Source organism: Carassius carassius, chromosome 6, assembly GCF_963082965.1.
Source record: "Carassius carassius chromosome 6, fCarCar2.1, whole genome shotgun sequence".
In the NCBI taxonomy this organism is placed as follows: domain Eukaryota; kingdom Metazoa; phylum Chordata; class Actinopteri; order Cypriniformes; family Cyprinidae; genus Carassius; species Carassius carassius.
The window spans coordinates 8,016,400-8,033,514 of record NC_081760.1 but is presented as its reverse complement, the minus strand read 5'-3'; the positions used below and the strand labels follow the sequence as shown (position 1 = coordinate 8,033,514).

The window sequence follows — 17,115 nt, the reverse complement described above, 5'->3', positions numbered from 1 at the left end:
TAAAAAAAGGTGCGCTCGTTCAAAACCGGTGTGTTCGATCTTTCAATGGCTGTGCTGATTTAAATCTAGTTGTTCTATTGTGTTCAGTGATGCAGGTAGTGAACATTCTCTTCAGCCAATCAGTGATCAGCAGAGTTTACACGTCGCGTAACGATATGGTTCACTAGGAACCTCAACCAAGGAGGTACTAAAAAAAGTACCAGGTACTGATTTTCTGCAACATCAGATGTGCTGAAGTCATTCAAAGCAAGGGCCTCTACAATTCCTTGAATTTTTGACAGCTGTAACTCTACAAAATTTTGTTTGCAATATAATTTCATACTGTTATCTAATTTTGATCACTGGGGTTTCCACAAAATAAAGTTGTTTTTTTGTTGTTGTTTTTTTTTTGTTAAAATGCCGTGGTTATTTTGTTATGTTTGTATAACAGTGGTATACACGGACTCATAATCCAAAGGTTCCAAGTTCGAGTCTCGGGCTGGCAGTAATTGTAAGTGGGGGGAGTGAATGTACAGTGCTCTTTCCACATCCAATACCACGACTGAGGTGCCCTTGAGCAAGGCACCAAACCCCCAACTGCTCCCCAGGTGCCACAGCATAAATGGCTGCCCACTAGAGATGCGTGGGTCAGATTTTTTTCCAACCCATTTTTCTGAAATTATTTGGCCTGCCCCAGCCCGCCCCGCGAATAAAGTAAAATTTCTTTACAAAACAAAAATTATAAAATTTCATGCTCTGAATCTGCCATAAGATAAAATAAAAGTTTATTGATCTTTGAAAAGGTGTACCTGCGTTATTATTCCATTATCATTATATTAGTTGAAACTGGTCTTAGAACGACAATATTATTGTTCATCGCAATAATTTCTTGGACAATTTATCGTCCAGCAAAATTTGTTATCGTGACAGGCCTAAATGTTGCACATTTTTCTGTATGGAATGTACCACTGCACTGTTACTACTTCAACTAGACGGACAGTGCGATAAGGTACACACTTTATTCATCCCCAAGGGGACACTCAGTACACCCAGGCATAGAAACGAAGAAACAGATGCTATATATATATATATATATATATATATATATACACACATATATATAGAGAGAGAGAGAGAGTGAGTTGCATATTCATTGCCATCAGTTAAAGCATGACTGCAAATGCTGAATCGAATTTCACATAGCCAAACAATGACATAACTGACAATGTTTCTACATATCCTGCCAACAAATAAACATGCTGTTTTCTTCTTTGAGTTTTAAGGACAAATTTTAGGACAAAGTACAGATTTACTTAATTTTTGACGTTTATTGTAGGTTTTGTCACATCTGCCGTTTTGGGAGGAGATAGTGTTGTTAAATACAACGGGTGCAATTTAGTTTTGTTAAACCAGCCATTATTCCACCCCTGAACAACTTTTCTGCAGTGAAAACACACAGTGGTTCCAGACTAGAAACCAGATTTGACACCACACTGTTGAAAAGGCATTAGAGAAGATTGAGATCGAATGTACTGAAGTGTGGTCTTGATCTAATGTTAAAAGCTGACAGTTAAGAGATTTGTTAAGAGAAACAGCAAATATCTACATTTCTCATTTACCACTGAACAAATGTTTTTGCTTTTTAACATTTAGGAACCCATGTAAATGTATTGTCAAATTTTTGAAGAGTTGAAAGCTACACAAACTCAAACCAAGGATGATATTCAATGACTGTGACCGATTCCCAAGAGAATTTTCAGGACGAGTCATATTTTGACAAATAAGAGGGTAAAAAGTCCGTGTCTCTCATTATCTTTCCTCCTCCTAAACCAGAAATGGAGAAGAATTTCAAATCAGTTCTTTGATTCTTTAGGGATCAATTAATAACATGACTAAAGAATTGCTCTATTACACTCGTCTAACACTGGAGGAAAAAAACAACACACAAAAAAAAGAGAATGGGATTTCCCTCATTTATCTTCAAGTGTGCATTCTTAAAAAACAACAACAACAAAAACGAAACAAAACAAACAAAAAAACAAACAAATTGTAATTATATTCAGGAAATAAAAAAGAGAACAATGAAACATTTTCTAAACTCAGTGCACATAACGGTTAATGTGATCAAATTTCAGTCATTTTTGTGAATTTTGTGACTATGGTATATTTAATATTGAAGCCCACTAATTGCTCATTACAGTGTTTGCCACACAAATTACTACAACTTGTGTTCCACTGCAGACTTTCATCTTCGGAACACAGTTTAAGATATTTTAGATTTAGTCCGAGAGCTTTCTGACCCTCTGATGAAAATGTACAGTGGGTACGGAAAGTATTCAGAACCCCAGACATTTTTCACTCTTTGTTATATTGCAGCCATTTGCTAAAATCATTTAAGTTCATTTTTTTTCCTCAATGTACACACAGCACCCCATATTGACGGAAAACACTGAATTGTTGACATTTTTGCACATTTATTAAAAAAGAAAAACTAAAATATCACATGGGGTATTTAGACCCTTTGCTCAGTATTTAGTAGAAGAACCCTTTTGATCTAATACAGCCATGAGTCTTTTTGGGAAAAATGTAACAATTTTTCAATTTTTCCATTCCTACTTGCAGATCCTCTCCAGTTCTGTCAGGTTGGATGGTAAACGTGGGTGGACAGCCATTTTCAGGTCTCTCTAGATATGGTTTTCTTCACACATACCGCTTAGAATTAAGGCCAAAAAATTCTATCTTGGTCTCATCAGACCAGAGAATCCTTCAGGTGTTTTTTTAGCAAACTCCAAGGGGGCTTTAATGTGTCTTGCACTGAGGAGAGGCTTCCGTCGGGCCACTCTGCCATAAAGCCCCGACTTTCTACAACTTTCTTCCACCTCCCGACTGCTTCTCTGGAGCAGAGCCACAGTGATCTTTGGGTTCTTCTTTACCTCTTCTCCCCCGATAGCTCAGTTTGGCCGGACGGCCAGCTTTAGGAAGGATTCTGGTCATCCCAAACGTCTTCCATTTAAGGATTATGGAAGCCACTGTGCTCTTAAGAACTTTAAGTGCAGCAGACATTTTTTTGTAACCTTTGCCAGATCTGTGCCTAGCCACAATTCTGTCTCTGAGCTCTTCAGGCAGTTCCTTTGACCTCATGATTCTCATTTGCTCTGACATGCACTGTGAGCTGTAAGGTCTTATATAGACAGGTGTGTGGCTTTCCTAATCAAGTCCAATCAGTATAATAAAACACAGCTGGACTCAAATGAAGGTGTAGAACAATCTCAAGGATGATCAGAAGAAATGGACAGCACCTGAGTTAAATATATGAGTGTCACAGCAAAGAGTCTGAATACTTAGGACCATGTGATATTTCATTTTTTTAAATATATATAAATCTGCAAAAATGTCAACATTTCTGTGTTTTCTGTCAATATGGGGTGCTGTGTGTAAATTAATGAGGAAAGAAAATTAACGTAAATGATTTTAGCAAATGGCTGCAATATAACAAAGAGTGAAAAATGTAAGGGGGTCTGAATACTTTCCGTACCCACTGTGTGTACGGTCTACTGTCAATGTCCAGAAAGGTAATAAAAACATCATCAAAGTAGTCCATGTGACATCAGAGGGTCAGTTGGAATTTGTTGAAGCATCGAAAATACATTTTGCTCTAAAAATAAAAACAATTATGACTTTATTCAGCATCGTCTTCTCTTCCGTGTCTGTTGTGAGTGTGACTGCAGTGACTGTTGACGTATAACGCTGCTGACGTGTTATCTTTGTTATTGGGCGCACCAGAAAACATGTCAGCAGCGTCGTACATACATTTTCAATGGAGGGTCAGAAAGCTCTCGGACTAAATCTAAAATATCTTAAACTGTGTTCCGAAGATGAACGGAGGTCTTACGGGTTTGGAACGACATGAGGGTGAGTTATTAATGACATAATTTTCATTTTTGGCTGAACTAACCCTTTAAGTTCATTAGTTTTAAATACAACAGAGTCCTTTCTAGGGCTGAGTGCCTGCATAAACAGTATATTATTTTAGACATGGGCTAATATTTAACTGCAATGAATAAACAAACAGATGAAATCACTGGATTATAAAAATCAATCATATTTAATAGTTTGTAACGCTACACCAGTGAGAGAATCAGAAGTCCTCTCTATAGCAGTCAAACATCTTTGGCTACATTCACAGAATATGAAAAAGAGCCAATTATTTCCTTAGCACATGAATAATGTCTATTATTAAATTACTCCAACACAACTACATGCACATAAACGTCAGTAAATGCTTACACTCACACAGCAATAATAACAGCAGAATGTAGACGCACTGAAGCTTTACTACTGCAGCTCTAATTAAACAGCCTGAGGAAAGTACCGATCAAATAACAAAAACATAAATCCAATTATTGCACTGTGTGCGCATGTGTGTATCTATAAGGGATTACTGAACATTTCTCCAACCCACAAAGAAAGAGCATTAATTAAGATAGATAAATTACATTTCCAGGTACACCACTGTAAGAGCATGCGATTTCACACTAAATATGCATCTCACAACAAAATAAATTGCATTAATAACACTTGGTTTGTCATATAGAATGTCCAAAATAAAAACAATGGTCTTCTCATTGCATTATAAGAAGGATGATTACCATCTTAAATCAAGTGGATGCACAATAATATGCAAACTGTATGGCAAAAAGCTAAATTATTGTGCACTGCACAGTATTAAAACATAATGAACGGTCTAAAGTTTAATACCAACTAATCTATAAGAAAATTAGAAGACTCTCAATACAGTTTTGATACCACAGTAAAACTTAATATACTAAAATATTCACAATGAGGTTCAATAATTTACAGTTATACACTTAATTATACACTTTAGTTCATGCATTAGTTAACACAAGTACCAAGCGAATACAATGATCTATACTACTACAGGACTTATTCGTTTTTGTTTATGTTAATTTCTGAATATTCACATTATATAAATCAACACTAGTTCATGTATTATGAACAAACAATATTATTTTTATGATTTAACATTAACCTAGATTAATTAAAAGAAAATAATTAAATAATTCAACCTTTTTGTAAAACATTACCTTTATGTTTGCTCACAAATGGATCCTCTGCAGTGAATGTGTGCCGTCAGAATGAACAGCTGATAAAAATATCACAGTATTCCTTCTGTAATAATTATTTTTAAGCAAAAAGCTGCACAGGTCAAGCTCCATTTACAAGTGACAACAACCCAAAACAGTTTTAATTGAATATGTTGGTGGATTTAGGTGTGAGAGGACACAATTTCCATTGGAGTGTTATTGTGGATTACGAACGGATATTTTGTGCAGAAGCACGAACTTAAAGCTATAATAATGGATTAGTTTCTTACAAACATGCATCTTTTCACTTCACATGTTACTTGATGGACTGGAATCATGTGGATTATTTGTAGGTTGCCGTGATGCTTTTATCAGCTGTTTGAACTCTTATTCTAATGGCACCCATTCACTGTAAAGGATCCAATGGTAAGCAAGTGCTGTAATGCTAAAGGTCTCTAAATAGGTTCTGCTGAAAAAAAATAAATAAAAAAATAAAAAAGTACATCTTCGATGGCCTTAGAGTGAGTACATTTCAGCCATTTTCATTTTTGGGTGAACTATTCTTTTAACTTTTAAAAGTAAAAAAAGAAAATATAGTGAAGAATTTTGAACATTGCTTCAATATTTAAGAAATAATTGTCAGTAAACAGTCAAAACAAGCAATTTATATATGCAACAATAAACAAAAGTGCACTATGAAGTAAAGAAAGTACACAAGGGTGTATTTCAAGGCATTATGAAAACATTTGGTTTACTCTCATATACTGTGCAATCTGTCTGCAAGTTCAAAGTGTTACCTTAACTCAGCTCATCTATATAAAAAAAATAGGCCTGGATAAAAACTCTCCAGTCTTACGTAATCAACTGAGAGTTTACAGTGAAGTCACATCTCAGGGGCTGACACTCAACATACTAGCATACTTGTTAACAAAATGCCAATTTCCTTGATTGAAAGGTCATTGTTTTTTCTCTACTTCCTGCTGTTAAAAGCAAAAATGCTAAATTCCTATATTGTAGGAACTCAGTCATCTTCACCCACCTCAAAAATTCACTGACTGAAGAGGATGTGATGACCTGTGGAGACACAGATGCACCTGAGGCTGGGTGAGCTGCTGAGCTGGTTCACATGAGGTTAAATACAACAGCAGTACTTCAGACGCCTGTGTTTGGTCTCTGGTTTTAAAGTCCCTCTTTTGATTTTCACGCTTTTCAGAATTGTGAGTCCAACAACAAACCACCAGCTGTGGTATGAAGCTTCAGGCTCCTCTAACCAATGCGTCTTTCTTTTCTGAAAACCCCTATAGTTTTGCCAAGGCAGTGCTTCAAAGTCATTCAAAATCCCATTGATGTTAATGTCATTGTTTTATAATTGAAAAAAAAAAAAAGCTTTTGACTGTTGGTACGTTTTATATGTAACATTTGCTCTGCTTAGACAGAACCCTAAAATAATCAAGTGACTACAAAATCAACGCATTCAAACTAACTGTAAAACTACAACAAAGATACACTCAAGTTTTAGGTTTACTGTGTGTACTTTCCAAGTTTCCTTCTGTACTTTCTACTATTCTTTGAGTTTGTAACTTATCCCATGCATGTCATGACAATGTGTCCAAATAGCCATGTAAACACATTTCTGTATTGGTTATGTAGTTTCAAACACTTTTGCATATGAATTTACCTTAAACAATAATGAATCCTCCATATGCTCAGCATACACAGAAGTGAGCCGGTACTGGTTCTCCATGGTGATGTCGATCTGGTACCCGGTAAGTACGTAACAAGCAGTACGGAACTCTTGAATCTTCTTCTGGAACACTTCCTTCAAGCGCTGGTTCTTCAATTCTGCACTTTCCATCTGTTTCCGCAAGTCTGAAGAACATATATGTTTGGTCATAACCAGAAGAACAATGAAATAATATGAATAATCTGATCTGAACAAGAGCAGCAATTTAACATGTAATCTAACACATGTGATTACAATATGTGACGGAAAATAATTAGTTTAGACTATTCGTACAAATACCTAATTCTGAGAGTCTTTAACTGAAAGAAAAGCCTTACAGTCCAACTTCATCTGAAAGAAAGAGTTCTATCATCATTTATTCATTTGTGCACTATACTCCATGCCATTTGAAATCAGCTTTGGGTGAGAAATAGACCAAAATTTAAGTCGCTATTAAATTATAATCTTCCTCTCTAGTGATCTTAACTCAAAGTGGATTATTTAGCTTAATAAATAAATGATTCAGAGTGTTTTTTTCTCAAATGGCCCAATTGAATAATTGAAAAAATTCAACTCAAAAGAAGGATTTGGTCATTAATCAGACAATGTTACTTTTCTCAACAACCAAAATGCTGGTCTTCAGTAAATGCATGACATTTTTTTTTATTGCAGTTATTCAGGGAAGCCATAAAATTTTTTAATGACATGTAAGTGAGTAAATGATAAACGGTTTCATTTTTGAGCAATACAACCAGACAATAATTTTGGTTTAGACAAAATATAAAAAGGACAAAAAGCAAAAACATCAAACCTTTCTAAACTAAATCTTATGGCAAATAATTTTTTTTGTTCTGTAAAAGTCATTTGAACACTTCTTGATCCAATTTTTAGTTTCATACATCCAAAGATTATTACCATTTTAGCAGTACATAAACTTCATTAAAACACACTTTCAATCTACCAAAATAATAACTTTAATAGCTGGATCTTCAAATCAAATTACGGTCCAATAAACAAAAAAGCATTTAAATTAGGCAAAAAGCCAAAAGTGTCTAATAGTTTCAATATAAGGTTTCTGTACAGAGACCTCAACAGCAGTTTTAATTCCCTCATGAGGCTTCATGAAATTTTTATTACAAACAATAAAAGTTCTGCAGGAAAGAGAGATAAGCGTTCTACTACTGTCTACTGTAATTGCACACTAGAACAGTGCAGTTAAACTGCAAAAGTTTAATTTATCATATAACTCAATGCACTGATGTGGTGAGAAGAGACAGCCTTTTGTAGAGTTGTCCTTTTCCTTTAACCATCCATCAGGATCACTTTTAATTATATATCATGTTAATGTCTCCCTTTTATGCCTCCACTAGAAGCTTTTTAAAATGGGTATCACTTGTTTGTTTTCCATATAGAGAGTAGGATAGAAATTGTACACTAAACAACTCTCAACACAAACACTTTTAAGATGAGCTGCAATTAAAAAGTGCTGTATGTGGCCCTCATCTACATCTGTACAATTACCATGTCAGGAACTTTACTGAAGCTGCATGAACTGTGTTGAGATGATGCCCTGTCAAGAGATTTTCCTTGAGGAGGTCAGGTTAATTTTTGCTTCATAGACTTACTTTATGATTTTAATCTCATTCGAATTGAACAGTGTTTTTCCTCATATAACTTTGGTAAAAATGATGGAGCAATTTTTTTTTTCTTAATCTAACCCTGGGGAATAATTAAGATATCTACTTTCATCTGGATAGGGATATTTATAACAGGAAGTTTTATTAACATTTGAAAACCACAAAGTGAAAACCACAAATACATTTTGTATTTGTTCTACACAGCATATTTTATTATTCTATTGTCATATATACATATATATATTATTATTATTTTTATAAATGCCACTGGTCTGATATTTTGCTGTGCAATGCAAAGACATACATACATTTTTTATGTGGCTTAAGCGTCCAAATACTTTTCGGGGTCACTGTATATCTTATGTTTAAAATATTAGAGGTGGCATAACCAATCCTGTTCCCTGAAATTAGTAGAAAATATGGATACACAATCTTCTCCATAATGAGCACACATTAAACACTCTTTTCTTTTCCAGTTTCCGTTACTTGAATCATTTCTAATCTTTTTTTAAAAAATGCATCAATAAATAAATTACAAGCAAATAAAAAATAGAAAATACAAATAGTTTGATGTGCTGTGTTTGCATACAAACCCAAAAAGCTGTTTATGCACTTTTAAGAACTTGTTCTTAGCATTAGTAAAGACAACTAAGCCACAAAAAAAAAAAAAAAAAAAAAACTAGATTTTTGCAAACACCCATCCATCCATCCATCTTCTTCCGCTTATCCGGGGCAGCAGTCTAAGCAGAGAACCCCAGACTTCCATCTCCCTAGACACTTCCTCCAGCTCTTCTGGGGGGACACCGAGGCGTTCCCAGGCCAGCCGGGAGACATAGTCTCTCCAGCGTGTCCTAGGTCTTCCCCGGGGTCTCCTCCCAGTGGGACGCGCCCGGAACACCTTCCCGGGAAGGCGTCCAGGAGGCATCCGGAACAGATGCCCGAGCCACCTCAGCTGACCCCTCTCGATGTGGAGGAGCAGCGGCTCTACTCTGAGCTCCTCCCGGGTGACTGAGCTTCTCACCCTATCTCTAAGGGATCGCCCAGCCACCCTGCGGAGAAAGCTCATTTCGGCCGCCTGTATCCGGGATCTTTTTTTTTGCAAACACATGAGCTTGTAATCAACCAGTTGAGATGGGAGGAAATGAGGTAATAAAATGAACGAGGAACAATTTATAGCAAAAAAAAGATAAAGAAAAACAGTGGCAGCGGCAGCCAATTTAAAAGCAAACCTCAGGGTGTTTGTTTACTCATGGGTCTGAGTCCTTATTAGACTCTTGCCTCCTTCTGAACTCATTCAAACTGATAGCCACAAAAAAATGGGGAGAGAGGGAGAGGGAGGGAGTAAGAGATAGCATGACACAAATAAATGAATCCCAAAGAAATATGGATCATCAGCACACTCCACTCCAGTCCAATTAAACTTTTAGCCCTGGATAGATAGATAGATAGATATATACAGTACAGACCAAAAGTTTGGACACACCTTCTCATTCAAAGAGTTTTCTTTATTTTCATGACTATGAAAATTGTAGAGTGACACTGAAGGCATCAAGGGCTATTTGACCAAGAAGGAGAGTGATGGGGTGCTGCGCCAGATGACCTGGCCTCCACAGTCACCAGACCTGAACCCAATCGAGATGGTTTAGGGGTGAGCTGGACCGCAGACAGAAGGCAAAAGGGACAACAAGTGCTAAGCATCTCTCGGGGAACTCCTTCAAGACTGTTGGAAGACTATTTCAGGTGACTACCTCTTAAAGCTCATCAAGAGAATGCCAAGAGTGTGCAAAGCAGTAATCAAAGCAAAAGGTGGCTACTTTGAAGAACCTAGAATATGACATTTTCAGTTTTTTCACACTTTTTTGTTATGTATATAATTCCATATATAATTCCACATGTGTTAATTCATAGTTTTGATGCCTTCAGTGTGAATCTACAATTTTCATAGTCATGAAAATAAAGAAAACTCTTTGAATGAGAAGGTGTGTCTAAATAACTATAAGCACAAGAATCTTTTTCTGCAATCCATGTGTTGTCATATCCAACTCCACCGGTGGTAATCCAGTTTGCCATCAATATTGTCAACTGGTTAAGTCACATTAACATCAAAATGATAAATTCCTCTAAAATGTATTTAATTCAGATGAGGACTCAAATATAAACTCAGATTTGAACTGTATCTAGGCATAAACATTTGGTTGTTGGTGTACTATATCCCAATCCAAATGGACGTATTCCTACATTTAAATGATTAACTCTTGACTGGAATAGTCCTTTATTTAAACTATTTTAATTAGCTTTTAAAGGCATAGTTAACCCAAACATGACAATTCTGTCATTAGTTACTCAACCTCATGCCATTCACAAGATTACCAAGACGCATGCTTGTTTTGGAGCAGAGGAATGCTCATGCATGCATCTTGGTACTGTCGTGAATGGCGGTGGAGACTGACACAGAAGAGAAGAATTGTTGAATAAAGTCATTATTTTTATTTTCTTTGAGCACAAAAAGTATTCTTGTAGCATCATAAAATGATGGTCAAACCACCATTTTAACAATGTCCTTACTACCTTTCTGGGTCTTGAACGTGGTCTTAATTTGCGTTGCAATGAGCAAAGGTCTAATGGGTTTGAAATTACATGAGGGTGAGTAATTAACTCAATGTGAACTTTTATCAGTTTACTATAAACAATGTTACAAAATACACACTTCTTGTGCTGTTGGACCCAACATGTTCTAATATTCTTTAAAGGGATAGTTCACCCAAAAATGATTTTTTTTTTAAATAATTTACTAACCCATATGTTGTTCCAAACTTGCATGAATTTCATTCTTCTTCCGAGGATGAAACATGATGATGATTTATCAGAAACCCGAGCCAGGGCTGTTTATATGAACTGGACATTAAATATCAAAAATGCCATGTATTGGCTGGTTCTTTACCCTACTGTTAAAACTTCTGCTTTGTGTAAAAAGGTATTTACCCAGTATTTCTTGAGAAGGTGGGATGATGAGGGTAGTGTCGTCTGTTGTCACCCCACCACCTGCCTCAATTTTTCGGATTCGGTCCCTCAAGAGCTGACACTCCAACCTCAGCTGTTCCACATCTTCAGCACGCTGCTGCTTTGCAATGCTGGTGGGGTTCATTTGCAGGTGGATCACTTTTGTCTTCACAGGGTCATAGTCTCCCTAAAATAAAAAGTTAAGAGAGTCAGAAAAACAATTAAAGGTTTTATCAGCTCCAAAAAGACAAAACACTCAGTAGACCTTTTGGACAAAAATGCATTAAGAGATTAAGAAAACATTTTATTAAAACTGTATTTTTGTAACTTTTGATTGAATTCAACCAGACTTTGTTGTTCTCTATAATCATTTTAAGACATCCAATCTGAAAATAAGTGATTTAAAATTGTATTTTGCTTTCAGAAGCATCCAAATTTTTCAATCAAACAAACAAACAAAAAACATACTCTCAAAACAATGACAGTGAAAATTTAATTTACAAAATAAAAAACACTATTAATATGTCTCTCACCTAAACTAAATAATATGTTAAGGTGAGAGACTATATATATATATACAAAGGTCCTTCTCCAAAAATTTGCATATTGTGATAAAGTTCATTATTTTCCATAATGTAATGATAAAAATTAAACTTTCATATATTTTAGATTCAATGCACACCAACTGAAATATTTCAGGTCTTTTATTGTTTTAATACTGATGATTTTGGCATACAGCTCATGAAAACCCAAAATACCTATCTCAAAAAATTAGCATATCATGAAAAGGTTCTCTAAACGAGCTATTAACCTAATCATCTGAATCAACTAATTAACTCTAAACACCTGCAAAAGATTCCTGAGGCTTTTAAAAACTCCCAGCCTGGTTCATTACTAAAGACCGCAATCATGGGTAAGACTGCTGACCAGAAGGCCATCATTGACACCCTCAAGCAAGAGGGTAAGACACAGAAAGAAATTTCTGAACGAATAGGCTGTTCCCAGAGTGCTGTATCAAGGCACCTCAGTGGGAAGTCTGTGGGAAGGAAAATGTGTGGCAAAAAACACTGCACAACGAGAAGAGGTGACCGGACCCTGAGGAAGATTGTGGAGAAGGACCGATTCCAGACCTTGGGGGACCTGCGGAAGCAGTGGACTGAGTCTGGAGTAGAAACATCCAGAGCCACCGTGCACAGGCGTGTGCAGGAAATGGGCTACAGGTGCCGCATTCCCCAGGTCAAGCCACTTTTGAACCAGAAACAGCGGCAGAAGCGCCTGACCTGGGCTACAGAGAAGTTGCACTGGACTTTTGGACAAATTTTGCATGTCATTCGGAAATCAAGGTGCCAGAGTCTGGAGGAAGACTGGGGAGAAGGAAATGCCAAAATGCCTGAAGTCCAGTGTCAAGTACCCACAGTCAGTGATGGTCTAGGGCAGGGGTCATCAACTATATTTGTCAAAGGGCCAGAATTTTTCTCTGCAGACACTGTAAGGGCCAGATACTCATAATATAAAATAAAATTCGATAGCAATATTTTAGGCTTCATATTTGTGAGGCTGTCAAGCTGTCCATCACTGTCACATGCAGGTCGTAGTTTGTGGAGAACACTAGAAGAAAGGCCTTCTGAATATATTTGAATGAAAAATGGCACTCTCAAAGAGCCTTAAGCGAAAAGTTGATTCAGAGAAGCGTAGTTTTAATGAAGAATGGACTGATACATACATATATATAGTGCCTGCTGTTAGAAATGCTGTACCTGTGTGCCACATTTGCTTTTTTTTTTCGTTAGATTTAAAAAATAAATAAATATGGAACGGACCCGAACATTCGAATATTCGTTCGGTGGGTTGGTATTCGATGTGAAAATTTGACATTCGAATAATCCTGTTTTTTTTTTTTTTTGCACACCTGGGATCCCCCGCGAATCCCCCCCGTTCTCATTCCCCCTTGAATAAGGCCGGCGAAACACTGGCTGCGTGAGCGTCTCAGCTGCGTGGCGTGTCCGTTTTTATTTTGGCTCCCATATTTAACAGGTTGGAGTTTGCACACTGAGACACGCGTCTCAGGTGCGCTCGAGGCTCGAGCCACGCGGAAAACGCGTGCATGCTAGAAATAGAACCGACGCTGTTCCAGCAACTGGAGTGTTCTCTGGCTAGAGCGCAGAACAGTGGAGTTTGTATGGACCGAAGTGCATGTCTGAGCTTGTGTTTTGTTGCTTTGACATTGTGGAAAATAGAGTAATAGAAACAAAATGTATTAGCATTTTTACCCGTTATTATCAATCTAAATTAATCTAGTTTTTAATTTAACTTAATTTCGTTTTTCTTTATTTAAATTTTGTTTTTCTTTATTTAAATTTCGTTTTTTCTTTATTTAAATTTCGTTTTTCTTTATTTAAATCAACCCTTACTGTGCCAATTTGTTAGTCAGAAAAATATTAGACTACCTTAGAAGTATTGCTTAATTTAACAGACCTGTGTGTGCGTTTTATAAGCTTCAAATAGTGGTATTCGGACCAGCCCTAAACTTTTTCCTCTTACAAGGCTATTCCTGAATTCACTATTATTCTGGGGGCCGGATAAAAATCTTTGGCGGACCGGATTTGGCCCGTGGGCCGCCAGTTGATGTTGCATGGTCTAGGGTGCCATGTCAGCTGCTGGTGTTTGTCCACTGTGTTTTATCAAGGGCAGGGTCAATGCAGCTAGCTATCAGGAGATTTTGGAGCACTTCATGCTTTCATCTGCTGAAAAGCTTTATGGAGATGAAGATTTCATTTTTCAGCACAACCTGGCACCTGCTCACAGTGCCAAAACCACTGGTAAATGGTTTACTGACCATGGTACTACTGTGCTCAATTGGCCTGCCAACTCTCCTGACCTGAACCCCATAGAGAATCTGTGGGATATTGTGAAGAGAAAGTTGAGAGACGCAAGACCCAACACTCTGGATGAGCTTAAGGCCGCTATCGAAGCATCCTGGGCCTCCATAACACCTCAGCAGTGCCACAGGCTGATTGCCGTATTGAAGCAATCATTTCTGCAAAAGGATTCCCGACCAAGTATTGAGTGCATAACTGAACATAATTATTTGAAGGTTGACTTTTTTTGTTATTAAAAACACTTTTCTTTTATTGGTCGGATGAAATATGCTACTTTTTTGAGATAGGAATTTTGGGTTTTCATGAGCTATATGCCAAAATCATCAGGATTAAAACAATAAAAGACCTGAAATATTTCAGTTGGTGTGCAATGAATCTAAAATATATTAAAGTTTAATTTTTATCATTACATTATGGAAAATAATGAACTTTATCACAATATGCAAATTTTTTGAGAAGGACCTGTATGTATGTGTGTATATATATATATATATATATATAAAAGGGGTGTAACGGTACGTGTATTCTTACTGGACCGTTTCGGTACAGGGCTTTTGGTACGGTGCACGTGTGTGATATTGGTTTGAGACAAGAGTATTTTATTTAGTGGAGAACTTTGCAGCAGTATTTTATTTCGTATTCTTTTTTTATTATATATATATATATATATATATATATATATATATATATATATAATTATTATATTTTATTAAAAAGTGTTTTAAAAAAAGTGTAAACAAATTGTTTAAAAAAGTTTATAGTAATAAACAACCTTCAGTTTAATGTTTGCATTTCTTTCCCTTACTGTACCGAAAATGAACCGAACCGTGACTTTAAAACCGAGGTACGTACCGAACCGTCATTTTTGTGTACCGTTACACCCCTAATATATATACATGAGATGTTAAAAATCAAGTCCAATCAAGACTCGCACCCAGAAAAATACATTTATCCGAATTACCCTCCAAACAAAAGTAAAGATAAATAAAAGTAGTGATAGTTCATCCCTGTCTGAAACAAAAGGCTTTATCTTTTGGCAAAATTCTTCACTTGGGTGTAAATTGGTGAATTAGGGCCCTATCAAATAATAATGCTTCGATCTGAACATCTCATTACTGAGCAAATTACACCACCCTGAGCTGAAGACAGAGAGGCAGAGAAGAGGAAGACAGACTGAGGGGTAAGGAGGAGATGACATAACTGCAGAACAGAAGGCGATGAAAGAACAGAAACAACTAGAAATACAAACATTTTTAAAGTGTTACCCTTCTTCCCCAAGTTATTGTGTAACAAAAACAAACTTAAACATGCCAAAATAATCTGTACTCCACTACAAAAAAAAAAAAAACTAATCGCAATAATAATAGAGACTCTTTACATTGCTTTAATCTGTTAATATTTATATTAACATATAACTAAAACGCTGCATCAAAGATTGCAAAATTTCAATACTACTGGTGTCAACTACTGAAATGTTGGTATTGTGACACATCTGTCAAGTCCATGCGTACATCCCTCTAACCTTTAAGATAAATCTAATACAGCTTGAATCATGAATGAATCATCAACAACAACAAGAAAAAGACATGAAAAACAGTAAAGGTTAGTCCTTGGGCCAAAAATAAACTCTCTTCAAACTGACAAGTGTTGAGTGGGTGGCATTATTAACTGTCTGTGAAGTCGCTTATTTTTTCTGTGACACTTGAAGCGTCATAGATAATGGATAGAGAAGAGGTCTATAAATGTTAGAGCCAAAGTCTAAGCATATTAAGAAGACGTAGTGATTGAGAAAGCAGGACGAATGAGTGACGCAGCTCTTGAATTCCAGACTTTTCAGTTTGTTTTGGGCTGGCACTAAGGTTGAGGTCTAATGGAGCATGTCTGATTGCATTTCAGCCCACTGATCGCATCATTGAGTCAGGAAGTGAAAAGAAAGGATAAATGAATGGGAGGCCACTGATAAATATAGCAGCAGCACAAAAATGACAGAAAAGTGACGTGGCCTTACATTTTTCCAATACGTCACTGAATATAAATCTTATATTTTTGCCAATAATAGACTAAACCTAAACTTTTACCCTATCCACCTTATTCTTCCTGAAGGCTATTTATAATTTTTATGGGTCTGGTTTCCAGTCTCATGTGCGTCCAACTATTTTTAGCTGTACAAAACAGCTAGTTTTGTTGCTTGTATTGCAAATTTGTGTGTCTTAGCATATTATTTTAATGTATTACATTAAACACACTGAACACACTGGTTTGAGATGCAAACAGTTTCACAGTTTACTGCACGACACGTTGTTAAACTTCTCGTTATTTCAGCGGCTAATGAACGGGAAGTCTCGTACATCAACAGAACACAGATTACTTCAGAGTTGAAGAATAAGGTGACAAAAGCGACAAAAGTGCAAGAATTTTCAGGTATTTGCCAATATAGAAACTGAATTTCATAAACTAAACTACCCTGAGAAAACCTAAACTGTAATATAATATTAGTTTTAATTTGATGTCTTTGGTTCGCATAGTACACATTTTTAGCTGTTTTGGCAAATTTTCAGACTTAGAACAATACAAATAATGAATCTCATGTTTTGATTTGTATTTCTATTATTAATAAATCAAATGTGATTGAGTATTTTCTAGATTACCAAAAAACATCAGTATAATTTCAAGGAATAGTTACAATATTCAATATTGTATATTCAAGTAAAGATTTTAGATATAACCAATAAACAACCACATACCTAAACAACATAAATATTTAAACACTGGGACTTATAGTCTTAGTTTCC

General features: G+C 36.2%; 1 protein-coding gene across 3 annotated transcripts in view; it reads right to left on the bottom strand.

Moving 5' to 3' along the window:
- Window positions 1-17,115, bottom strand: part of mad1l1 (mitotic arrest deficient 1 like 1) — a 70,219-nt gene that overhangs the window by 25,876 nt on the left and 27,228 nt on the right. For 2 of the 3 annotated variants that reach the window (XM_059552118.1, XM_059552119.1), the window contains exons 16-17: window positions 11,427-11,631; window positions 6,763-6,953 (exon numbers count right to left, since the gene is read on the bottom strand). In XM_059552118.1, coding sequence (XP_059408101.1) covers window positions 6,763-6,953; window positions 11,427-11,631 — 396 coding nt within the window. Of the gene's footprint in view, window positions 1-5,993; window positions 6,159-6,762; window positions 6,954-11,426; window positions 11,632-17,115 lie in introns of those variants that run through there. The other variant, XM_059552120.1, reaches the window with a different exon arrangement.